The sequence below is a fragment of the Rhinocladiella mackenziei genome (assembly GCF_000835555.1).
Source record: "Rhinocladiella mackenziei CBS 650.93 unplaced genomic scaffold supercont1.1, whole genome shotgun sequence".
In the NCBI taxonomy this organism is placed as follows: Eukaryota; Fungi; Ascomycota; class Eurotiomycetes; order Chaetothyriales; family Herpotrichiellaceae; genus Rhinocladiella; species Rhinocladiella mackenziei.
Window position 1 is genome coordinate 4,465,557 of NW_013550604.1, and position 25,112 is coordinate 4,490,668.

At 49.1% G+C, this 25,112-nt stretch overlaps 9 protein-coding genes across 9 annotated transcripts; 3 read left to right on the forward strand and 6 right to left on the reverse strand.

Moving 5' to 3' along the window:
- Positions 1–1,101: 1,101 nt before the first annotated feature.
- Z518_01572 (uncharacterized protein) lies at positions 1,102–1,421 on the reverse strand (the record flags this gene model as incomplete). Its single annotated transcript, XM_013422171.1, has 4 exons — positions 1,102–1,126; positions 1,180–1,216; positions 1,266–1,341; positions 1,395–1,421. 4 exons carry the CDS (start codon positions 1,419–1,421, stop codon positions 1,102–1,104), a joined length of 165 nt encoding a protein of 54 aa, XP_013277625.1.
- Positions 1,422–1,748: 327 nt separating this feature from the next.
- Z518_01573 (uncharacterized protein) lies at positions 1,749–2,817 on the forward strand (the record flags this gene model as incomplete). The annotated part of the gene is made up of 2 exons (XM_013422172.1): positions 1,749–2,144; positions 2,200–2,817. 2 exons carry the CDS (start codon positions 1,749–1,751, stop codon positions 2,815–2,817), a joined length of 1,014 nt encoding a protein of 337 aa, XP_013277626.1.
- Positions 2,818–5,114: 2,297 nt separating this feature from the next.
- Z518_01574 (uncharacterized protein) lies at positions 5,115–7,896 on the reverse strand (the record flags this gene model as incomplete). The annotated part of the gene is made up of 6 exons (XM_013422173.1): positions 5,115–6,183; positions 6,233–7,125; positions 7,176–7,443; positions 7,493–7,599; positions 7,673–7,767; positions 7,821–7,896. 6 exons carry the CDS (start codon positions 7,894–7,896, stop codon positions 5,115–5,117), a joined length of 2,508 nt encoding a protein of 835 aa, XP_013277627.1.
- Positions 7,897–8,740: 844 nt separating this feature from the next.
- Z518_01575 (uncharacterized protein) lies at positions 8,741–10,254 on the reverse strand (the record flags this gene model as incomplete). Its single annotated transcript, XM_013422174.1, has 6 exons — positions 8,741–8,874; positions 8,926–9,327; positions 9,387–9,735; positions 9,808–9,891; positions 9,954–10,126; positions 10,206–10,254. 6 exons carry the CDS (start codon positions 10,252–10,254, stop codon positions 8,741–8,743), a joined length of 1,191 nt encoding a protein of 396 aa, XP_013277628.1.
- Positions 10,255–14,514: 4,260 nt separating this feature from the next.
- Z518_01576 (uncharacterized protein) lies at positions 14,515–15,728 on the reverse strand (the record flags this gene model as incomplete). The annotated part of the gene is made up of 3 exons (XM_013422175.1): positions 14,515–14,622; positions 14,684–15,331; positions 15,405–15,728. 3 exons carry the CDS (start codon positions 15,726–15,728, stop codon positions 14,515–14,517), a joined length of 1,080 nt encoding a protein of 359 aa, XP_013277629.1.
- A 620-nt stretch (positions 15,729–16,348) lies between these two features.
- On the forward strand, positions 16,349–18,066 carry Z518_01577 (uncharacterized protein; the record flags this gene model as incomplete). The annotated part of the gene is made up of 3 exons (XM_013422176.1): positions 16,349–17,539; positions 17,586–17,762; positions 17,812–18,066. 3 exons carry the CDS (start codon positions 16,349–16,351, stop codon positions 18,064–18,066), a joined length of 1,623 nt encoding a protein of 540 aa, XP_013277630.1.
- Positions 18,067–18,206: 140 nt separating this feature from the next.
- On the reverse strand, positions 18,207–18,631 carry Z518_01578 (uncharacterized protein; the record flags this gene model as incomplete). Its single annotated transcript, XM_013422177.1, has 3 exons — positions 18,207–18,324; positions 18,383–18,547; positions 18,597–18,631. The coding sequence occupies 3 exons, from the start codon at positions 18,629–18,631 to the stop codon at positions 18,207–18,209; spliced, it is 318 nt and encodes a 105-aa protein (XP_013277631.1).
- Positions 18,632–20,360: 1,729 nt separating this feature from the next.
- On the forward strand, positions 20,361–22,778 carry Z518_01579 (uncharacterized protein; the record flags this gene model as incomplete). The annotated part of the gene is made up of 1 exon (XM_013422178.1): positions 20,361–22,778. One exon carries the CDS (start codon positions 20,361–20,363, stop codon positions 22,776–22,778), a length of 2,418 nt encoding a protein of 805 aa, XP_013277632.1.
- A 271-nt stretch (positions 22,779–23,049) lies between these two features.
- Z518_01580 (uncharacterized protein) lies at positions 23,050–23,916 on the reverse strand (the record flags this gene model as incomplete). The annotated part of the gene is made up of 1 exon (XM_013422179.1): positions 23,050–23,916. One exon carries the CDS (start codon positions 23,914–23,916, stop codon positions 23,050–23,052), a length of 867 nt encoding a protein of 288 aa, XP_013277633.1.
- Positions 23,917–25,112: the final 1,196 nt, after the last annotated feature.

Below are 25,112 nucleotides of genomic sequence, written 5' to 3' on the forward strand. Positions count from 1 at the left end.
GGGGTATAGGAAGGAGGAAAACTTCAACCTGTGGATCAATTGAGTGGAACACTCTGAGAGAGGTTGGAACAACAAAGACCTTAGGCCTAGCTAGAGCACAGGGAATTCTCTGCGCCTACCAAGATTCTGCAACGGAGAACGAGCACCTCTTATACCAATCTCCATCCTCCCTACTGATGTCCCAGCGAGAAATTCGTTCGGCGTGCTCAAGACTAGCGACATATTGGCGATCAGGCTGAAGATGATCGCTGGAGCTCTTCGCTAACCACCAAACTCCCAGCGCGGGCCCCCAGATCCACTCTCTGAATTCGGGTTTTCGAAAGCATGGTTCAGCAACCATATCTTGCGCATTCTAGCTCCGGGAAAACGAGCATCCAGATCCGCGAAGTTCAGAGCAGACCAACTAGTACTTCTTGGGACATACTCGAGTTACTGTGTCATATATACTTGGTGCTGGGTAGTGAGCGAGGCCGAGAACATGCACCTTGTCATCAAGATTGATCTACGCTGCAATAAGTTCATTCTTATCACGGTAATCCAAAGTCACAGCCAGCAGCTTTGTAAACTTTGATTTCAAATGTCGAATGGACCGTCAGGCCCAGCATGTCAGTAGTCATCAAGTCCTCAAAGCTTGCAAATGGGTGGAAATGGTTTGGAGGCCATAGGAAAACCGACGCATCTGGGTCCAACTCTTTCATCAATGAGACTTGCGTCCGGTCAGGAAATCGTGAAAATCAATAGCGCGGGCACTCGGATAACAATTCAGAGGACGGATTGAAGAATATTTTCAGATCGGATCGTTGCTATTGAACATTATTGGAGAGTTAAGAGTAGGAGTTGCTATGGTTGACAGCATATGGTGATTGTACAATGTCGTTTCGGACATGTTGGCATAAGAGTGGTGTAAGAGTCTCATCTTGAACTCCTTTTATCAGAGTCGCAGCATTTTTGTGCCTCTCTTTCCCAGGTCCTCCCGTTGCTGGATAGACTCTAGTAGATTCAATATGTTCCTCGTCTTATATGTTTTGAGAACTGTCCCCTGCGGCCCAGCTGCGCCCAATGCTTGTGATTGTGTCGTACAGAAAGGTGTTCTGAAAAGCTTCAGTTTGCAAACGGTGATATTAAGCTGGAAGCAGGTCAATAGCCGACAGCAAGAGTCAGGAGACGGAAGAATCGCACTTGATCAAGGCCGGTTTGGGTTCACTTCGGGTATAACCTGACAAGTATGAGAACTATATTCAATTCGCCGAATTTTTTCCTCGTACCCAAATAAAGAATCAAAGGTAGATAGCCATAATGAACAACTTCCCGGGTGATGTCGATGATCTTCGAGATGCGCTCCTTGTAATTCAAAAGTTAGAAGAAATTCCAAAATTCTCTCCAGCTGAACATACTTTGGTCTCTTCCGAGAATTGGATCATTTTGCCGGTTGTTTGGGGTTAGGGACCACCAGATTGTTTCAACAATGGTAAAGGATACTGAAGGAGCGAAAATTGTCAGGTATCCTGACGAAATGCAAGCCATTCCAGGGGAAGCTGGTGAACTGAAGATTTGCCAGAATAAATTTGGGCAAATCAAATCACGTGATATTTAACCACGCCAGTCTCGAAGAAGAAAAGCGTGTTTTCGAGAAGGAGAAAACCACACTTCAAGCGACTTCTCGTCGCACCTTGTCCTTGTAAACTCAAGATTTGGAATTGGGAATCCTTTCATAGGTGTCTCTCTAGAAGAGAAACCTCTCCAACAATATGTCTGGCGCAAGACACTGGGAGCAAGACAAAGACTCCACCATATACATTGGCAATCTTGACGAACGTGTCACAGATTCTCTGGTCTGGGAACTCTTCCTGCAAGCGGGCCGTATTGGTAATGTTCATTTGCCCAAAGATCGGGTCACACAATCCCATCAAGGCTATGGCTTCGTTGAATTCAACTCGGAAGAAGATGCAGAGTACGCAGCCAGAATCATGAACCAAGTCAGACTTTTTGGCAAACCGATTCGAGTGAACAAAGCCAGTGCCGATAAACAGAAGTCCGTTGAAGTCGGCGCGGAATTGTTTGTCGGAAACCTGGATCCGATGGTGGATGAAAGAATGCTATATGATACATTCGGAAGATTCGGTACTCTGGTGGCTGCTCCAAAGGTGTGTTTAATTCTCCTCCATCACCTTTCTTTCTTGCTTTGCTGATATGACATAGATTGCTCGTGATGAGAACAACCTATCCAAAGGTTATGGATTCGTTTCTTTCTCCAACTTTGAAGCTTCTGATGATGCGATTGCAAACATGAATGGTCAGTACCTCATGAACAAAGAGGTCTCCGTCCAATACGCCTACAAGAAGGATGGAAAGGGGGAGAGACATGGTGATCAAGCTGAAAGAATGCTTGCCGCTCAAGCAAAAGCTCATGGTGTCCAACCTACCCCTGCCACTATTCCTGTCGGTGGTCCGATGTTTAGTGGTATGCCTCAGACTCCGGTAACTCCAGCTGGCTTTGGACAATCAAACGGAAATTATCAAGCTGTACCTCCACCAACGCAAGCAAGACCGCCGCCTCCTCCACCAACAGCACCGCTGGCGGCTCCACCAAGTGGTCTTCCAGCAAGACCTCCTCCCAGTCAGGCAGGATATGGTGGACCACAAGGCTTTATGCCGCCAGGTTTCAACCAAATGCCTACTGGATTTCCACAACCAAATGTTATGCCTGCCGGTTTTGCTCCTCCTCCAGGGTTTGGTGGTCCTCAAGCGGGTGTTATGCCTCCAGCTCAACCTACAATGCCGCCACAAGGATTTTCAGGATATGGTATTCGTAAATAGGTCATGAAAGACTTAGGAGCTAGAGAGCAATCAGGGCTAGTTATGATGGGCATGATCAGCCAGACGATTGATCCACTTGATGGAGTAACAATGCTGTTCTCCTCTACACTGGTGTCTCTCGCCGAGACTATTCCCTTCATTCAGCCTCGCCAGATCCGTTCAACACGATAAGTATCGTGCGACAACATCAATCAACTTTGCCGCGGCGGCACCATCTGCACAGCGATGCTGAGAGTTGTTACTGTCTTCGACCTCCGTTGGGAAGAACTATAAAATCAGTCATCTTTGCTTTCTTACGCTTTATTCATTCTCCATCGACAACCGACAATCAGTCTTGCTCATATCCACACTCTTGCTGTCACCACTTCCCGGTTACCAGTGGACACTCTCAGACTCTTCACACAATCCACATTATTAGTTAAATCACATAATGAACATGTCCAACACGGCTGCAACATTGGCTGGCATCGGAAGAGGCATAGGTGAGCCACTGATCAACCTCATCCACCACATGACAAACATTAACTCAAAGAACAGCAAATCCTCCCTTCGGAAACTTCGTCCACTACACTACCGCGGACTTCACCCACACTACCGTACCGGGCTTCTAGAGCTCCTGTTGCTACAACCACCACCCTGTCGCTATCACCCATGACTCCATATCCGGCTTGGCCCGAATCACTGCTCCGGCACAAAATCCTCGGCCTCCTCGCCGTCAAGCAGCTTCTGCCACCACTAATATCAAGGAATACAATAGGGCTCGCGCAAAGGAGAACCGCGAGTTCCGAAGGAAGGAAAAGACCAAATATCAGGAGCTCTTCGCGCTTATCGGTGCTGACAACATCCCAATTCCACGTCCACGAGCACCAGGGGAGCCATTCAAGAAGGAGAAGGAGGTAGTTGCCATCAAGGAGTTCATAGAAGGTCAGAAGGCAGAGATCGTAACACTGAATGCTCGGATTGCTCTTCCGAAGCGCATTACTGCGTAAATCGTGATTGAAAACAGCTAGTCCTTAAGGTGGGTTGACGATAGGAATGAAACGTTTCACAGTGAACAAGATTGCATGTTGTATGTCCGGATCGACGTCGCATATATCGTAAGCACTACTCCATCTATATCGCCATAATCCATTACACTTTCTCGCTGACGATCGCCCGTAACGACAAAGGTGAGTCCAATCATACCAAGACGAAACGCACCGTCCCATTCCCAATTCCATAAAGAATCAAGGCTGGTTTGATGCCCTTCGCACGACCACCTTCTTCATCGCTTCATCGAACGGTCCGATTCAAGCGGACAGGATATCTTGTTTGTGGAAGTCATACAGGATGTAGATCCGAGAGATCAGACGATAGACCTGGAAAGGAGGGCGACGCTGTTTCCAGTAGAATTTCAACGGATGTTTCTCAACAAGGCGATCAGAAGCATCTAGTTGTATGGCTCTACTTTCTACCTGAAGGCGAAATTAAATATTGACAACGCTAGCATATTCAAACTTGATGTTGAAGACTTTTGACCCTGATCCTACCTCGATACCACCATTGTCATCAGGATCAGCACCATCCCCAAACGAATCTATACCTGTCTCCATCAACATATGTAACCAGACTTCAAAGGAAGATCCAACTTTCTGTCCTTTCTACAACTCGATCTACAGGAATATATCACCTCACACCAGATCCGCTGAATGCACGCTCTGCCTTTGCCGTAACCATAGCCATAGCCATAGCCATAGCGATCCCGATCCCTGATCAAACATGCAACTATAAAGAGCCATGTTGCCTCCATCTCATGGCCATTTTCATGTCTATGACATCCAACACCAAGACTCCTACCTACTTGAACCTCATCGTAAATCTCATGTCCCTTACCTTTTTGATCGGCGACTTGATCGAGGCCGTCTATACACCAAGCTCCTCGGACACAGATTTCAAGAGAGAAAAGGCTTGAAGTAGCGGTTGAATTCTCAACATGAGACCACCAAGAAAAGAGAGAAGACGAAGAGCAAAGACCAATGTTGACACTGTGCGAGACCGAAACTGGCAAAAGACAGTCAGAAGTGGTTGACCATTCCATGTGCCCGTCAGGACATAAACAAGAGCATTGAATATTCCCGCCTTCAGGATTAGACCACTTCGTGACGCTGGGACCTCAAGGTTATATCAGCGCTGAAGCACACAAGCAGGAGAGAGAATATACTGACGCATCAGCGTCGACGTTCCTCAAGACGTATCCGACAGACAAATTCATGATCAAGTATGCCGGTCTCCAACTAACCTCCACAGAGAACTGGTCTCTATTCAATCCCATCAACCCCATCGATCCCAACACCATTCTCTCCTCCACCGTTGCTGTTTGTCTTCGCCTCGTCCATTTTCATCCCTTCGTTACTAGCCTGCACTTGAACCTCAGGTGTCGGCTTTGCCAGCTCTTCCCGAATCCAACTTTCCTCAACCGCATATTTTCGCTGAAAAACTCTCGCCCATTTGGCCCCCCATGACTTGAGTAATACTTCTTCCTCGGCACGGAGGACATCGCTCCTTTCGATCATTCCGTCCTGATGACCGTCTCGAATACTCACGACCGCATCTTCAATCATGGCGAAAAGGGACTTCACATTCTCTAGTTCATGGGCGAGGGTCTGTTCGAGTTCCACTTTTTGTTGTTCTTCCAAGCCGGGCTGTCTGATGGCGTGAACAATGCTCTTGACACGGCCGGCAACTTTTCTGGTGGTATTGGTGATGAGCTCATAGCACCATGCATTCGCGAGCAGAGTCCCTCTGGTAACGTGGTCGATTAATGCCCATTCGACGATACTAGATGGAGTCAGGATTTGATAGTTTAGCAGCTTGTCGATGATGATCACCCCAACTCCTCTCTGGTCTTGCCAGTAGTCCATCACTGAAGTGATGATTTGTTTTCGGCATGCGGAACTTGTAGACGAGATGGCCAATAGACGCTCTTTGCAACGTTCTATACAAGCCAGAACGTGCGACAATGATTTCGAACCGACCCAGCATATTGAGCTCACAAACGCATCAGTGGATGCAAGTTGCGGATCCAGAAGTCCTGAAACCGTGGCGTCCTGTTCGATTTTTTCAAGAATAGGAGTGAAGTCTTCATTGGCAGCTTTTCGGCGTATCAACTGAGCAATTTCTTTGCCTTCGGCAGCAAATGGTGTAGAATCATCATTGTATTTGAAGTCGGGCACATCCTTTTCTTTGGCCTCAGAGATCAGGGCTTGATATGGCTCCGGTAACGTTCCCTTAATACGCTTCGAGAAACTGAGTCGAATTTCTTTATCTAGGGCATCAACGATGAAAGCTTTTTTCGGATGAACATCGAGTAGGTTGACATCGTCGACCCTGGAGTTGTTAGTAGTATCTCAGTCGCAATATTGAATAAGCCACCTACCATTCAGTCCATTTCCATGTGAAACCGAAATTGCTGAGATGATGAGCAAACCAGTCCAAGAAGCGCTGAGAAAGTTCAAAGTCCATTCTATCCACATTCCTATAAAGGAACCGGATTGCTCTTCCCAAGCTGGGTGCAACTGCGGCAGGGGCCAGTTTGCAAGCTTCAGTCAACACAGAGTGATAGTACACAAGTTTATGCTCTGGAGCAGGTAATTGCATCAATTGAGCAAAGGAAGCATCGACGATGACGTCTTCCGGTTTCCAAGTAACCTTGTCTCCGGCCACATCTCGCAACTTGTCGAATGGCGTAGCTCTCTTGACAAATGTGTCTGGCGCGAAGTAGCAGTCGACATCAATCAGAAACTTCGCAGCAATCATCCGATTACAGTCAAGGGCGTTGATGGTGTCAGACAATGCATCCCGAATCAGTAGAGCGGCAGGGTCAGAGGCTGGAGGGACCGTCTCGATCTCTTGCTCGCCATAGACAGAGAAATAGATCTCGGGGAAGATCGATCGTGGACCGATTTGGACAACTTCGGGAACGGTGACTTGTGGAAACGAATGTTTTTGAGCGCTTGCCAACGCATCTTCCTCCTCTGACGATCGATTTCCTTTCCATGGACGAGGTAAGCAGGACAGTTCCCATGAATTCTTGGCCTCCTCTTGCATATGTTTCTGAAGAAGAGCGAGGGCACTTTCTGTGCTGGTTGGTGCACCAACGTCCGAGCTTGGGAAGGGATCAACCAAGGTCTCCAACGGATGTGCAGTTGAAGCAATAATGTCGGTCTTCTCTAGGAGAGCACTTGCTTGGCTCTCAAAGGCTGTGGCCGAGGATGACATGGCATATGGAATAGTCATCAAGATGACTTTGACAAGCTCAAGGCCCAAAGACTATGGCCAGGTTAGCGGAAACTCGGAGTGGGGGGCCAATCAAGGCATACATCTTCAGACGACTTCATTTGGAGGTCGGCGGCCCTAGAGAAGAGCTCATCGAGCATTGGGAAGACACCACCGCCTTCAAATATGCCCTGTAAGCATCCGAGGAATCGAAGGTACAACTTAACCTCTCGCCATTGCCCCAGGTTTAATTGCTGTTGCAAGGCTTCTCCAACCTTAACCAATACTTCAGCGGTCAATTCCGGCTTTTGCGCGTTTGCAAGAATGACAATGGCAGCGACGAAAGGAATTTTGAGAGGCTGCTCAATAACCCTGCTGAGAATTAGACTCCTGCTCTTGCATCCGAATCGAAATCTCTCACAGTTGTACGACAAGGTCCAGAAATCCAGAACTGAGATCATGGTCAAAATAATTCTCCGCGAGGGTCTTTGCAATGGTGGCAACATCGTCTTCCGTTCTTCGATGTGGCTATATGCTATCAGCGCTGAGGGTTTTTTTTTTTTATTTCTTTTTCCAAGGTCCGATGGAAGAGCAAATTTACACTTTCTGCAATTGAGAGGACTTGCTTGCGCAAGCTCACGGCGAGTGGTTCTTCATAGCGACGACGTTGGGAACGGCGATCATCATAATCATCGTCTGCGTTCAGTTAGAATTGAATGACCCATCGCTATCAATCCAAAGATGCGCACCTCTGTATCTCCTCTTGCGATTGTTTAAGTGTCCTCCTCCACCACCTCTTCGCGGTCGCCGGTCATAGTCAGCCATGGGAAGTGATGAGGGTATCGGTGATAGGAGAGGGAAAAAGAAGGAGAGATTTAGATCGTCTTCCAAGCTCAAAGCGTCAAAAGCGAGCGAAGCAATCTTGCCTGGAGAACGCGTTTGGAGTTTCGGACCCGCAGTGACAGTAAGAACGCGCACTAGCTTGGCAATTGGTACTACGGTGATGAACAGTGGCTCTCATGGCAATCTTTCCTTGACGAATAAATACAGCCAAGCAACACTGAAACGATAGCACGAATTCTATTCTGTGAGTTGGAAACAACAATTTTAAATGAGGTCGGGTTCAAAGGTAGGGACCCTCGAGCTGCTGTGATCCAAATTGTCTAAAAGCGTTGTCCCTCGTAAGGTGTTACGCTGTAGCAATATAACGCACAGTTGTTGCATATTGTGAGCTCAAGCCATTGCCTCACTCGTCTGAGCCTGAGCCTCCCTTTCAATTTCTTTCCTTTCCGTTCATAGCCCAGACATACTGACCTGATGACCAGAGCGCACTTATCCCTACTAGACCATACAGTTGGCCCATTTTTTGTAAAACGCTCCGCTCAGCCCTTTTTTCTTTTTGGTTAAAAAAAAAAAAAAAGGGGGGGTCTCACGAGCATCCAGCCCATTTTCTGACCTGCAATTAAAAAAGTCAATGTTTCTCGGGACGGATACCTTGTTTAAAGGCTAAGGTATCCATCTAGACTCATGACGACTGAGTGCTGCTAAGCTGTAGGAGTATTGAACGCATGTCCTGTGGACGCCCAACGAAACATGCATGCAATGATGGACATATCAGTGGACAAAATTTCCCTCGGCGTCACTTCGTAACAATTTGGCCAGTCTTGAATCAATCAAGCCTCGCCATCATTTCATCTTTGGAAAGCGGAGTGAAATTGTCCAGGTCAATCCCTCGTGATGCTAGAAGCGGTCGTGCATGCGGTGGAACAAGTCTACTGTTGAGGTGAGGTGCAATTGAAAGCTCTGATCATGAAGTTAGCTTTTCATAATCTGCAAGGGGAGGAACAAACAAACCATGTCGTGAGAAGTCAAAGAGAGGTGGGAGCTCGCGAGACGAACCACCAGCGTGGCGTGAGTCGGGCAGGCGAGTGCTGGGATCTCTCAATTCATCAAAGAAAGGCTGGCACATCGCGTCGATTGCGGACAGTCGTTGAGTTGGTGTGTACTCCAAAAGAGCCGAAATTAGCTCGATAGCGTCGGGAGATGCCTTCCGGAACACTTTATTGAACGGATGAGGCTTGATCTGGGGAAATTTGTGTTCCATGTAGTTCGGATTCATGGTGCGAATTTGATCTCGGGTCGGGGTCCCCAGTACTTTGATAATTTCAACAAGTTGGTCGATACCCGATTCACCAGGGAACAGAGGTTGACCCAACATCAATTCCGCCATGACACAACCAGTCGACCAGACATCTGCTTACTATTAACACGAGACCGAATAAAAGGAAGGAAATTGAAGAAAATCAGATCCATACCGATCTTAGTAGTGTAGTTTGTGGCACCGAAAATCAATTCGGGAGCACGGTAGTATCGAGAGCAAATGTAGGAAACGTTTGGTTCATTTTCCACCAGAATCTTTGCACTTCCAAAATCGCACAGCTTCAGCACCCCCGTTGCAGGATCGAGCAAGAGGTTCTGCGGTTTGATATCCCGATGACAAATCCCTTGTGAGTGGATGTATGCCAATGATCGGAAAAGTTGATAGATGTATAGTTTGACCTCCAAAATGGGCATGGTGGTTTTCATCTTGTTGAAATAGCGTGAGGCACGGTAAACCGTCTCTGGGACATACTCGAGGACCAAATTGAGGTAGACTTCATCCTTCTGTGTCACAAAATAATCAATCAGCACAGCCTTTTTGGAATTCTGCAAAGGAGAAGAGAGGCCCATTCGTACCCGTTCACCATTTGAATAATAGAAGGCCTTCAGTTCGACGATGTTCGGGTGCCGGACAATCCGCATGATCTGCAACTCACGATTCTGCAAATAATCAGTATCCCCAGGCATGACGAAAGGGCTTGGAGAATCGTGGTTTGGCTTACCTTGAATCGCTTGTCCTGGAGCACTCGCTTGATCGCAGCATCCTCACCACTGGGAGACAGCTTCGTCTGGAAGACCACACCGAAGGAACCATTGCCCACAATCTTGCATTGTGTATATTGCATCTCTCGTGTCTCACCCGTGAGGCCATCCTGCACCTTTTCCCGTACTACCTCTAAAAGTATGTGTCAGCGCACGTGCCCAAAGTGCATGACCAGGATTGTGGTATTGTCAAGGAGACCGAAGAAACGTACCGCCCATGCGCAAGCCAGAGAAGACTCCTCCAGGCCTGTTTTGCGACATCGTCAAATGCTAGGGGAGTGTGGGATCCACTTTGGCGACCGGGGCGGTTGGGTATGAAGACAGACGGAGAGCCTGTCAAAAGGGGGAGGCGCGGAGGATGAGCGGCGAAGGAATTTCGGATGAGATGTCCTCGGAGGAGGAAGTCAAGTTCAAGTATAGCGACGACCACAGAAGTGGACGACGCTTGAAACTCGAGGTAAAAAGAGATGGTCGAGAGCCAGGTATGCCGAGTGCGGGAGCAGGTGAGGGTTGGCGGAAGAAGCGCTAATTTCCCCACTTTGCGTAGGTGAGGCTTTCGAAATGAGGTGTGGGAACTGGCGCAGCGATGATGAAACCAGGGAGGGAACAGGACGATAGTAGGCGGCGGAGATGCAGAAGCTGCCGGAGGAAGCGTGGAGCGACAGAAAGAGAGAAAATGAGAGAAGTCGAGTGTTTAGTAGTTGAGTAAGGAGTGCGGTAAGGATGAGGATGAGCGTTTTAGAGGTTAAGGGAAAAGAGGTTGCGCAGCTTAGTTTAGAACTGGACAAGGGCAGGGCGAACGGTAGGGAGTTGGGACAGGGCGCGGCGAGGTCGCCTTGACCTTTACTTTTGACAATACGGAGCAGTAATGCCTTATGCTGGCTTGCTCCTGGACCAGCAAGCGAGCCTTCCTTGATGAGGTCGATTTTTCTGTAGAGAAGAGCAGCGCAGCTACGGTCGAGAGTGTGCAGGACAGAGGAGTAAAGTAAGTGAACAACAAGTCAGTGGGTAAGTAACTAATGTGCAGGCGAGGCGCTTGGAACTGTGGCCTGTATGGATTATTGTTTTGGGATTTGCTTAGCGCAGGCAGGCTGGTGGGCTCACTCATTATTAGGTACGCTGTCGTTCAGGCTCAGGTTCAGATTTAGGTCCCCAGGCTCTCAGGCTGTTGCACGTCAAACATGTATTTCACGGTCAAAGCAACACGTCTATTCGAATCTAGCACACGACGTCTTTTCGAGATCAATCTCTCGACAGCACCCTCCGTGCTATCAAACTTCCTTCTGCACCTGCGCCCACTGCTGACCACTTCCCAAACCTCCTCACCTTACTGGTGGCGGTTGAACTGCACCTCAAGTCTCAAGACAAGTCCAAATGGGACCAATGAATGAGTAACGAGTGACGTGCAAGATTTGAACTTGAAAGAGCGCTGCAGGTCAGATGATACCCGTCCAAAAAGGCCCTGGTGCAACGACATTGGCAGTGCATGAATTCTGTCTCCATTTTCACACTCCATCTCCAGATGCTGGCCCCCAGATGGATCCCATCCATCCCAAGGCAAGTTAACCTACCTACACCCTACAGCCGACCGCTCCTCCAGCTAACTTCACTTTTTTAACAAGGGAAACCCATCACCATCCACCATTCATCATTCGCGAATGATCTCAACTCCGTACTCTAGTCATTTCGGCTCGCCTACTAACAATCAGATCCGCCAACGAGTAAACTTCCTGCCAGACATACTCCCGACCACCTGTGGGCGAGCCCCGCTGGCATCTGGCATTTCCCCTCTCTCCCCCAGGCTTGATTTGAGCCCTGATATATCGTTGACCTGACGAATGTCAATTGTTTACGAGAGTGGAAAAAGGCACCCGAAAACTCTATAAACATAAGCCGTTGCGGCTTTTGACCATTGACCATATGCTAACTGCGAATAGCGTCACTTCCACCTTGGGCAAAAATTCCCTTTCCACGTGCTCCTTCTTAAACTGTCTCGATGAACCACAGGATATGGCCAATTAGACGCCCTACTATTGAGCTATGGCCATGACTTGCAGTTCTGTCAAATATCTCACTTTTCGCCTTCGCCGGCGCCTCTTCTCGTGGCAAGGAAGCCCTAACATGTCACAATATCTTATCAAAGCGAAGCCGTACTCCGTGCTCCTAGATGATCGATCCAGCCCGACGAACCACCACTTATCCTCTATCCACCTTCCAGATGGACAAGAAAGCGGCGGGCATCATCGTCATCATCATCGTCACCATCCATCATCATCAGGGTCCACAGGCATGGCACGGGCACCAGTGCTGCAAACATGGGTATTGGTGGGTCGCTTGACGAATAGAGCCATACAGGCCAACCCGCTCCCAAACTAAAAGGGATGCCATCAACGTCATCCCGTGCCCACCCAAGGCCTTTCGGGACCTAACAGAATCGAGACAGTAATACTTAAAACACCACAAAGGAGGCAAGAAACTAACTCGGGAATGGCATGCTGCTCCATGCTGTTACCAAAACTCAAAATAGTCAGTTATTAGCGGACGACGAGTAAAAGCTGTCCCATGGATAACTAGACAAGCCCGAGCTGAAGAGCCCAACAACTCACCACGAAGGTTATACGGGCGATTTTCAGCACACACAAAATTTCGTAAACATAATGCGGCAGTGATCAGATTCAAGAACATCATCATATTGAAATCTTGCTTCCCGCCCACGGGAATGCACTCAGGATCAGCTATAGGACAGATACCATGATTCGGAATACCTTGAAATTCGAACTGTGAAAACACGAGACTGGTTGTTTGGCTGACCAAGGCCAGCCACCAAAGTTGCAATCCACTCACATGCACAACCGCTTCTCCCACCTCAAAATTCATCCCTATTTTAGTTTTGCAACAACTTCCAGGGGGGCGATGTGTTGCACACATGATCCATCCTAACCTTTGCTTCCTGTCGATCTTGATCCATCCAAACTAATCATCGGTGACAGAATCCCACCAAATGCTCGCTTTTTACTGTTAAAAGGATGATGTGTATCAATAGCCAATGCACTACTATTCTCAGCTGTTCTTGTGTTACAAACACCTGGTCAATTCCTCCCTCTCCAACTCGCCACTATTACGAGCTGAGAACGTGGTTTTTCGGACGCCCGGCTTGCGAATCCTTTCAAGCTATCACGCATATGGAACACAGACGGCGTAATATTACTGGAACGCTGGATTCTTGTCCTCGCCTCACCTTTCATGCATGTGCAGTTCATCCAGGCCTTGGCTCCATGAAGTTGTCATCAAGCATTGGCTGGTGCGTGTCGTTAACCAAAGACATTTGAACCCGAAGTTCCTACGGCCCTGAAGTCTGGGTGGACCACCGAATGGTCTGTTGTCATCGACGAGGCTGTCGAATCTCAACCCTCCATTGAATGATCTTGCCGGCAAGATCTGATGTCTCGAGAATTCATACCCTTGAACGTTGAATCAGTGGCTCACCGTCTCTTTCCCAACCAAAATTTAACCACCCAAAAGGTCGGAACTTTCCCTCCCCACCATGCACAATGACTGGCCCTCCTTTAATTAATCAGCTGCAGGAAATGTTGAAGGGAAATAGGCGTCGATCAAGACGGCAGGTAAGTGGGAAAAAGACCATTGACCCTGCTGATGCAGAAGCACCAACCCGGCCACTGTCCGAGCCGTGCGGCAAAGCTCATCATACGTCCATCAAAAATCCCTGCGACACAGGGCGATTGGATTCGGAAAAGATCATGTCTTGTCGCCTCGGAAGCCGGCCCGTCCATTTTCATCTTTGCTGCCACACTGGGTTCTGACTTTGCTGATTGAAGGGGTATGACTCCGTTGTCAGCTTTGGACGAAAATCACTCAGGAACTACAGAACTTTCCTTACTATTGCGCTGTCCCAGTGACTCGCCAAGAATAAGAGTGTCAGATAGCTGTGCAGTGGCCCGGTTGAGTCCTTCTTTCGTTGGGCTCTCGTTAAAACCATGGTATTGGTCGTGTGGCAGAACCCTAATACATGCGAGCGCGCAGAATGCGAGAAGGGAAGCATTTTAGCCGAAAAAGAGGAGAAAGGTCTCAAAATTCGGGACCCATGTTGATACAAGCCTTCTATTATGTAGTATGTGTAAGGTTCCGTGATTGAATCCATTTTGCGCGCAAATCGATCGAACGCGCGCCACCAGAATTCGTCATGATTCCCCAATGTACAGTAAAAGGAGGCCAGGACATGCCTATCGATCCATCATCCCTTTTTATTCCCTCAAGGTAATGCAAACGACGTCACAACGAGACACCAAAAAAGCCAGGTCAAGAGAGTTTTACTGTATGCGGTGACCTGTCAGTTCACCTGTTCAATGGTGCATGAACTCTTTTAACATTGGGTTTTTCCCTTCAGGCTCGCCAGGGAGAGGAGTGAAGAGGGTATGGTAGTAAAACAATGTCGAATGATATCGGGGGAGGAGTCTTCTTCGATCAAGAATCCCGCTTGCCGATGGAGGTGTCAACACAGCTTTAGATAGGGGGAGGAAGAGCGTTTTTGGTTTCTGGTCGTTCAGCGATTTCTTGCAGTTCTTCTGGAGCTCCTTCGATCGAGACGGCCAGACCGAGTTTGTGGGTGTTCTACAGAGCCATTGTCAGTGATTGATCATATCAGAGGAGATCAAGGAATCCGTGAACTCACCTTCCATTGGTCGATCTCGGCCACGAATGTCAAATTCACAGGCGGTGCAACTCTCCTATCCAGGAAGACGCCGAACTTGCCACCACTATCAACCTGCGCCCGATAGACCGAATTGGTGAAATTATATTTGACACCAACGGTAGTAGTTCCTTCACGTCGAAGGCCTCCAAACATGCCACCGCCAATACCAGGGGCAAATTGCAGTTGGCAGTCAACACCAGCCTCGACTTTGTCAGTCAGCTTTCGCCAGTATGATGCTCCCAATGAGCCCTGAGCGAGATATTGTGCACTGGCAATCCAGTCTGTTCCTTTATATCTTGCGCAGTAGGATAATGCGGTTTCAGGCCGGGAATTCATCGCCGCTCGCTGCCATACTCCTTCTAGACCCAGAGCCAACTTTGGCGTCAAAGATTGGAGATAGCTGCCAATGACAATGCCAGTGAATCCTCCTTCAAGGATGGAAGGACTGATGGCTTTGAGGGAAGCCGAGAAATCATCGCCGTTGTATTCGTTGTCGAATTGGACCATGGCCTGAGCCTGTCGAGGATCGATGGAGGTTTGCGTCTTGGTAATAAATCGTGGAGACCATCTCAGATTTCCCCATGCCGTCAAAGATTTGTCGCTGGAGTAGGTCGCTTGCATGAAAACCTTTTGTTCAGTTTGTTAGCCTGGTCAAAATTGCTCCTAATCAATGACCGGGGGGAGACGGAGGTTTATCTACATTTGAAGTCCCATACAAGGCCGTTAATTGCCAGGGTGGCAGAGCTTGTGAGCCCATTGCAAATCCATGTTGTAGCCGGAACAAAGGATTTATACTGAAAACCTTCTGAAGGTCGCACCGCAGGCCGGAGAACATGAAATTCGATAGGAGAACATCTTTCTGCACTTCTCGCGCTATGTTATCGACCGTGCCGGGATTCTCAAGACCCAGAAGTTTCCTTCTCTCCGACAGATTTGAGTAGATATCTGAGATGGCTGCGGCGATGGCATTGTCTGTCAGAAAGGAGAGCGACGACGATGGTGATTTCTCTTCCACAACGGCCATTGTTTTTTCCCGGACCAGGTGCACCCGTTCTGCGCGACACCAGCGACTGTCTAGACGAGACTTCCGTAAGGACGAAGGTTTCTAGGGATGAGGTAGGAGGGAAAGAAGAAAAGGATTGATGAGCTGGCTGATGCCCTCGTGACTGTGAGGATTGTTGGCTGCTCGAGAGCTTCTACCCGACTTTTTGTTGCGCAGGGAAATCTTTTGTTAGGTCGACTGCCAAGGGCGGACTCGTGCCGCTTTAATTTCGAGCTCTTGCTCACGGGAAAAGGGGGGATTGAATTAATGTGTTTAAAGCGGCACCCTCGCCGCCCGTTCTCTTTCTCTCTCGACCAGAGGATTCTTTCTTCCCTGACCAATACCTCGGAACAAATTGACTGCTAGGCCCACCAGAGTGCTCACCCAAACAATATCTCCGCTGATTACTAGCCCAACAAGGAAAATCCTTACTCCAAGATCGTGCTTGCTATCGAAGGCCCTTCGAATAATATCTCTGGCCTTTCATCTGTCCGTGTGGGCAAGAGGTTGAAGCTGGTTTCTTCGTCAGATATCTACTCTTTTTCAGCTTGTTGGCGCCTGAATCTCCTTTCCCACACTCTGGTCCATAGCAGACCGTCACCATGGACACCCTCCTTACCGCCGAGTCGGCGGTGAATTCACCACGGTACAGACGCAAGTCGAGTACATATGTAGATGCCATTCACGATCTCCCAGAAAAGAGTGAAATGGCACCTGCTCAATTGTACAGCACCGAATCAGGAAGATTGTTTCACGCAGGTCGGATCGCAATTGCCACGGTAGGACTTCCTGCTCGAGGCAAAACTCATATCTCGGTAGCGCTCGCTCGCTATCTGCGATGGCTCGGGGTCAAGACGAGGATTTTCCACCTTGGAGACTATCGACGGGCGATTGTAGGTCAGGGAAAGGATGTTCCCGATGATTATTTCTTCGTCAATGCGTCGGCTTCTTCTGTGCTCCTACGGCAAAAAATCCTCAAGAAGTGCCGGGAGGACATCTATCAGTTCTTGAACCATGAGAACGGCCAAATTGCCATTTACGATGCCGTCAACCCACTGTCGGCTGGCCGGAAGTCCCTGGCCAAAGAGTTTGCGAAGCACGATATCAAATGTCTGTTCATCGAGTCGAGCTGTGACGACCAGAGGATAATCGAAGAAAACGTCCGCAGTGTCAAGATCTCTTCCCCCGACTACGTAGGTTGGTCGGAAGCGGATGCAGTCAAACATTATTTGAACAGGATGTCTGCGAAAATCCCTCATTTTGAGACGATGGAGGAACCGGATCTTGACTGGATCAAGATGATAAACGCGGGGGAGAGACTCGTAGTCAACAACACAAGCTTTGGCTATCTCTCGCATCGAATTGTGTTTTACTTGCTGAATCTACATATCAAATCTCGACACACATACTTTGCCCGCGCCGGTACTACGCTGGAAGAGGAATCCTTCAAAGCCGACGCCCCTCTATCTCCCCTGGGGAAAGACTATGCCAAAAAGATGACAGAAACTTTACTGAAGCATCGAGAGGAAGAGAGAAAAGCCATCATCGAAAAAGGGGCCCCGGACACTCCGTTGAAGCCGCTGATTGTGTGGACATCGACAAGACGAAGAACGGCGGAAACGGCGGCCTTCCTGGAAGGCAAAGGGTTTAAAGTAAGGCAGAGATCTCAGATGAGTCAGCTCAACCCAGGGGTATGCGAGAAGAAGTCGGAGCGGAGGATCCGTCAAGATTATCCTGAGGAAGTGCTCAAGCACGATCTGGATCCGTATCACCATAGATTCCCCCGAGCAGAGGTAAGCTTCAATTGCTGGCATCGCTGGATCTAGCTGACATTCCGAGTCTTATCATGATGTTGCTGTTCGACTGGAACCAATCATTCTCGAGCTGGAGAGAGAACAAAATGATCTCTTGATCATTGCTCACGAGAGTGTTCTCCGCGTCCTCTACGGCTACCTAATGGCATGTAACGCTGCCGATATCCCTTTCCTCTCTTTCCCACGAGATGAGATAATTGAGGTGTGCTTAAATGATTTCCGATGTGTGGTTAGCGCTGACCTCTCCCCAGATCATTCCCGCAAGCTACAATAACGAGGCGAAGCGGGTCAAAATCCCTGGCCTTCCGCCGGAGATCGTTCCGGCTTCACCAGAAGGCATCAAAGCTCCCGCACCACCTAGCGGATTCGTCACACCTGTCCCTGGTCTAGGTAGTGGACTCGCAAGTCCTCGTTCTGGCCCAGGCACTCCAGAACCGCCGGCTTCTGGGTACAAGACGCCAGAGGATTCGGAAAATCTGTCGGTGAGGATGCATGATGTGGTGTGATATTTGTCTCCTGGCAGTGGCAAGACTGGTGTCTTTACATCCCTCAAAGATATATGTGGAGCCGTCTCTAGTTGTCCAACGATGATGTTAATGTAGGATGTGCCAAAGGTGGAGCGTTGAGTTCTGGAGCGCACCATTTCTCAGCCACCGTGCAGTGTAGATACGAACATAATTTCGTCATTGTGGGCAAGTTCATATTTATCCTCGCCTTCCAGTTCCCAGTCGGAGTCGTTGATTAGAACAAAAATGCCTGGTCGACTTGATTGACAGTTTCAGTCAGTTTTGAAAAGCTCCGAGTTTGGATTTTGGGCCGTACATTGCACCATCCAGAACGAATAATTCCTTCCGCGAATCTTTCATGAGATGATCGCATAAGTATTTGACCAGATAGCCCATTGTTGGGTGTTTTCCATCATCCGCAGTCGTGGATAGTGTCACCGAGTGCTGGGCCACATTGTCAAAGAGCATTTCTAGCCCACCTCTTCAGCTACGTCAGAATGGAAAGCACACTTCAGGATGGAAGCACTCACGTAAATCCAACTGTGATTTTGATGTCCTCTGACATACTGGAGGACTGAAGGGATATCAAATGGGTGTTTTATTTTGCCCTGTCGGGGCTGGATTGTGTCCGCTGAGCATAAGGGAGAGTACACCAAGCTGGTGGAAAAATAAAGAGGCAACGGTTCCCATTATGGTGGAGCAAACAGCCTGTACCGAACACCTTCTCTCCCGATATCTTTGCCTGCTCTTGAATTCCTTGAAGATCCTCTTACGCTGCCATCAAATACCGGCGTTCGCAACTCCTGGAGAGGACGGCGATTCTTGGGCAAATCCATCCGCAACTGAGTTTGTGATTGACCTGTCTTCCATCGCTTTCCTCAGACCTGAGACTGTCAAAATGATACCCTCGCAAAGACTAGCTTTCTCATACCAATGAGAAACTTCGCAAGACGGTTTCATTCCAGAGATCACCGGTAAGCGCTGTAATGCTTTAGATGTGTCTACGTGGTAGGTGTAGCCTTCGAAATGATTGCGATGCCAGCAGCGGTAACTTTCACATCATCATCATCATCTTCAGAGAGACACGAACCATCACTCCCTTCCAGCAAGGAATCGCCTCGTTATGCAAATTCACGGTTCGAAGCAATCACATGAAATCGACGATCTGGCCACTATAAATCCCATATACGCTTGTCCTGTCCTGTTGCTGCGCAATCTTTTACTTTCATCTTCTCCTTGTTATAATCGTGGGAGCTCATGGGGGATAGAGGCAATCATCTTTCGCACCGTTCCCGCGAGAAATATCACTCACAAAGCGTCTTACGATGCTTCCTTGCTGTTGGTTCTCCTTGCCCCGGTTTGCATTAACGCGTCTGACTACATGATCATCTCTCGGGTGGTGAGAACTTTTATTAGAAAGATCAAGATCTTTGGGTTAGATGGATTGGTCATGGGCAAGCTGTTTTTGGTTGTGACATCGTGTGAGCAAATCACAATGAAGCTCGCGGCCCCAAGGTAACCATGGTATTTTAGCTCCTTTGTTGTGCAAATCGGGGGAGGTCTATTTCCCTCAGTAAGAAGGCTGAGACTGCGAAGATGGACGTGCACATCATGACGGGCGCTGTCATATTTCAGGAAGTACTGATCGTTATCTTCTCTGCCTTAGCTATTCGAACATTCCGGAAACTCGATTGGGTAATGCTTCGATGCACAACACGGAAAATCGCGAAACAGCGGATCCATGCCGTCCAGGTCTCCTTGACTTTGACTACGGTATGTTTAAGGACGGTGGAGAAGCATTGATGGATGAGAACTGCGGTCCTGGCTGCAGTACCAAATCGCGTTCCGCATTGTCGAGTTTCCGTCTGGTCAAGACAGCAATATCAGTATTTATACCAACCACCATGAATGGTTTGTGTATATATTTGAAGCGCACCAAATGTTCTTCGCCCTCCTGGTGATGAACATCTTTCCATCCAGGACATGTGCTGGCTAGCCAGATGCCGTGCCAAGCTGATGCTGTACTCTTGAGTACGCATTGAGATCAAACAACGAAATTGCGCGAGGTTTGGTGGAAGATACATGGTGATTTGGTGTTAAAATGGATCGTTCTTTATAGATCGATGTTAGAATGCCGTGTTAGCATGCGAATAGAGCACGAGAAGCGCAAGGCTGGCAAGAGAGGTGTCTTGGGCCAATCAGGATCCTAGAAAATTACTCTACAAAAAATATTCTTGGCACTATTTCTCATCTTCCTCTTCCTCGTTCAATCCATCCTCTATTTTCCGTGACCAATGCCTACTGGTATCGAAGACGACTACTACAGCATCGGCGGCAATAGGCATAGCGCAGCGGCCGACTGGTCGGCGACCTCGGGTCTTCTGGCCTTTGGTGCTGACCAGAATGTGGCTCTTTGGTCGCCTTCAAATGACTCTGGCCGAGGAATCTCGACTCTGCTAAGCGGACATTCTTCCAAGGTCACAGCCATCAAGTTCTTTCCATTTCAGCGAGAGACGTCAAACGAGATCCTGGTCACTGGTTCTGCAAGCGGAGACATATTGATCTGGAAACAAGAAATTCCGTGCCAGCGATGGAATTGTGTGGACAAGGTAACGGCACATGATGGCACGGTCAACACTATTGCCGTTTTACATCAAAGCAGCGTTTTCGTCACTGGAGGGGCTGATGGCAAAATTAAGTTATGGAGAGTCAGCGAGGATAAACTTGCGGCCACAGCTACACTCCTCCTCAGGCCCAGATTCATTCCCCTGACCCTCGCCCTTGGTCCTTTTCCCCACGAATCTCCCCACAACTCGGCCTTTCTGGTAGCAGCAGGGACTCGGAATGACATTCAGGTGTATGCTGTGCAGGACAGGTCCTCCACTCCATTCAAACTCTGCGCCACGCTGACTGGGCATGAAGCATGGATTAGATCTCTTGCCTTGACATCAAACCTAGAAGGAGGGTATCTATTGGCTTCGGCAAGTCAGGACAAATATGTCCGGATATGGCGCCTCCAACCTGGTGACGTGATGCCACAGAAGAAAACCGTTGATCCGACTGGCATGTCAAGTAGTGGAAGCACTTTGACCGCAAAGGTTCAGAATGTGTCCGCAGCAGGATCCAAATATTCCATCACATTTGAGGCACTGCTTCTCGGTCATGAAGACTGGATCTATTCTGCTGCTTGGAGTCCGCGGTCTTCTGTTCCACGGTTGCTTACAGCATCGGCCGATGGATCCCTTTCCATATGGGAAGCCGATCCAGCGTCAGGAATCTGGATCAGTGTTTCTCGTTTGGGGGAGATTAGTGGTCAAAAGGGAGCTACAACAGCCACCGGCTCAACAGGAGGCTTCTGGATGGGGTTGTGGGCTCCTGATGGCAAGACGGTCACATGCCTTGGGCGGACGGGGAGCTGGCGAGTCTGGGAATATGTGGAAAACTCAGATTTCTGGACACAAAAATATGGTGTGAACGGACATGTCAGCTCTGTCAATGGGATATGTTGGGCGCCAGATGGGAGTTACCTTCTCTCAACTAGTTCTGATCAGACCACGAGACTTCATGCTGAATGGAAGAGAGGCGAGAAACGAAGTTGGCACGAGTTTTCACGACCTCAGATTCATGGATACGATCTCAACTGCATTGTAAGCACGAATCCACATCAGTTTTCATCAGGAGCAGATGAGAAGCTGCTTCGGGTGTTCAACGAACCCAAGGACATAGCTGGGATGCTCTATCGACTTTGTCAAATCCCCTTGCCTTCCGAGCAGACCCAGCTACCAGACACCGCAGCGATTCCCGTCTTGGGTCTGTCAAACAAAGCAATGGATGACGATGACGATTCTCCAGACGGAGTCGTGCCAGAGGCTCTTGATCTCAACGCAACGTCGACCGAAATTTCAATGCTTCAAAGCCCACCGACAGAGGACTTATTGGCGCGACATACACTTTGGCCAGAGCATGAGAAGCTGTACGGTCACGGATACGAGATTTCAGAAGCGGCCACACCCTTAGATGGGAGTCTTCTTGCCACCGCATGCAAAGCGAGCTCGATCGACCACGCTGTGATTCGTCTCTACGATACCAAGAACTGGAACGAGATCAAACCGCCTTTGACAGCACATTCGCTGACCGTGACGAGACTTGCATTCTCCTCCGAACTCCCTGAATACCTGCTTAGCGTCGGGCGAGACCGACAGTGGGCGGTGTTCAAGCAAGCTGGAGATGACTCAAGAGCATGGATCCGTGTTGGGATGAATGGAAAAGCACACGCGCGCATGATCCTCGACGCCGCATGGCTCTCCTGCGCTTCTCAGCCAAGCTTTGCAACTGCAGGCAGAGACAAAGTCGTCAAGCTGTGGTCTCGATGCCCGGAATCAGCCGAGTATGAGTTTTTCACCGACAAAGTATCAATAGCTCGGAAGTCTCCCGTCACAGCTATTTCTGCAACGTCCAATGCCATCAACTCGTTCCTTGCTGTGGGCGAGGACGACGGGAGCATCTCGTTACATGTGCTCAATGTCCAGGTGGATATTAAGGTTATCAGAAGCATTGAAGTCGAGAAATATCTCTGCCCTTCGAAAACAGTCAATCGGCTCGCATGGCGTCCCCACCCGCATAATGGAGGAGACGGGGAAATTGGCCATTTAGCAGTGGCTTCTGCAGACGGATCGATACGGATCTTGAGGATCGCCCTAGAAGGCATGTGAAATGAATGAATGATTCCTTGTACTGTGTGTGATAATGAATGTGTCGACCACAGCATGAGTTTTCAGATAAAGTTCTTAGACATGGTGTTAAACCAAAATCTATTGCTGTACCCCCTTTCTTCAAGCGCCGTCAATGCAGGATGCTCATGATCTTGTTGAAGATCAGACGGGGTATCAACCAGATGAGATAGTGCCCAATCAACAACAAAAATAAATTCGACTCAATCCATGCCAATACCTATTTCAAATCTAACAAACTTGATGATGCCTTTCAATCATCTCTTTTCTCTAATCCATAACCACCTTTTCCGTCCAGATTCTCATAAGTCTTGTCCTGACCTGCCATATCCCTGGGACCGCGTTCTTCTAAGTCCTCTCTCAACCATTTCAAGACCAATTCGCCCAGTTTACTGTTTCCGGAGTTATTGTAAAAGTCCGTTTCAGCATGGTATTTGGCCATAGGACCCCATTCCTTGACGCGGCCCAGATGCATGTGGACTAAGTGCGTAGGCCAACCGACGAGATTGTCGAGAATGTGCGTCGCGTAGACGATGGTGGCGCCCCGTCGCTCCGTCTCACCCCGGAGCCAGGTCAGAAAGTTGTAGCGACTCAACAGGTCGAGGTCGACAGTGATTTCGTCAAGTAAAAGCACGTCCCAGGGTCGGATGAGGCCCATGGCAAGCTGCACGCGGCGTCGTTCGCCGTCGCTGACGGCGTGCATGCGCCACCGCAGGTCAATGTCGAGGATTCTGACCAGTTCATCCCGGCGGTCAGGGTAGAAGGAACCACCGACCGAGTCGAGCAGCACAGGGACGGCGATGTCTGTTCGCACAATCGGGTTCAACACCCACTCGAGCCCGAGATAGGTGACGCCCTCGAGACCGGCGGCGAACGGGTCCACTCCTGCAATGCGTATTGTTGAGGACGGAGCCAGTCTCTTGCCAGATAACAGGCGAAGGAGTGTCGTCTTGCCCGCGCCATTGGCTCCAATCAACAGCGTCCGACTGCTTGCAGGGAGATCGAGTGAGACGTCCTTTAGCCCGGTTGAGCCGTCGGGAAACTTATAGCTCAGACCCTTGACGTTGATGTCTGGCTTCGGCGTAGTCGTTGCGTTTGCTTGATAATCCTGAATAGGCATTGTTCTATAAGACTGGTGGGCTTGGAAGAAGGGTTCCTTTTTTGCTTTTGTCGCGTTGTCTTGTGTTGGATGCCTCAGGCGATCGAATGATAATTTAATTTGCGGGATAGATGCTCAGGAACACGGGAGCTCTCGACCAATGAGTCACTGAGAGCGGCTCAGCGTTAGCAACAAGGTTTGAATAGGTGGTCCCGGCTTCTTCCCGTTGATAGATGCTACTATCCTGTCACAAATCTCCCCTTGACGGCCGGTTGGGAGGAGACAGTATCAGTGGCTGATCGTAAGCTGATCCCGACACTTCTCGTATTCGATGCTTCTGCAAACCTTCTAGAAAATCTAGAAGCGCAGCTAGAAAATAAAATATTCAAGGGAAATGCCCATTGAATCGAGATAGAAGATGAACGGGGTATTTCCGCACCGAGGAGAGATACTAGGTACTTGGCCAGCCCATACATTTACAGTGCGAGCGGCATGTACCGCGTGCTGTGATGCCAAGACATCCCGCCTTACCTTTTGATTCCACTTCCTCCTCAATTCCTCTCTCCCTCACTTTTCTTCTCGACCACCTCCCTTCTCTCCCTCCTCGCTCCTTTTATCGCTAGATTCCTTTGGTATGCCCTACATATCCTCTCCGGAAACATCCTCTGTATTGTCGGACTCCCGTCGACTCAACCATGCCTCTATCAAGCAAGGCTATCTTCCCCAAGACATTTGTTACCCCACCCTCAGCAGCCAGATGATGCTGCCCAGCTCCGCCCAGCCATGTCCGGCGTCTTGGTCTTCTTGTCCTCTTGGACACAAACCATCAAAGTCCGAAACCACCCCAGATTTTGTTCTCTGCGTGATAGGGTCGCGATCCTCTCCCGCCCTTGTCAATCGTCGACTCTGGTAGATCGGCAATTGTCGACGTGACATCGGCCGCACAGATACACTTATACTCTTTCCTAAATCCAGTTGTATCTGGCTTCAGCAGAACTCTGTCACGGGAATACTGGGGAGGTCCTTGCAAACGACTTGACCTGCTGCCAACCAAGCCCACTTGGGCTTTTGAAATTCGTGGCTTGCTACAAGAGTCCTGGGCCATGCTTGACTTGGGAGTCAAGATCCCGCCTCTACAGGGTCAATACGAGCTTTTATTTGCTCGCCACCAACATGTCATCACTGTCGTCACCCAACGAAAGCAAAGGTCCTGCGCA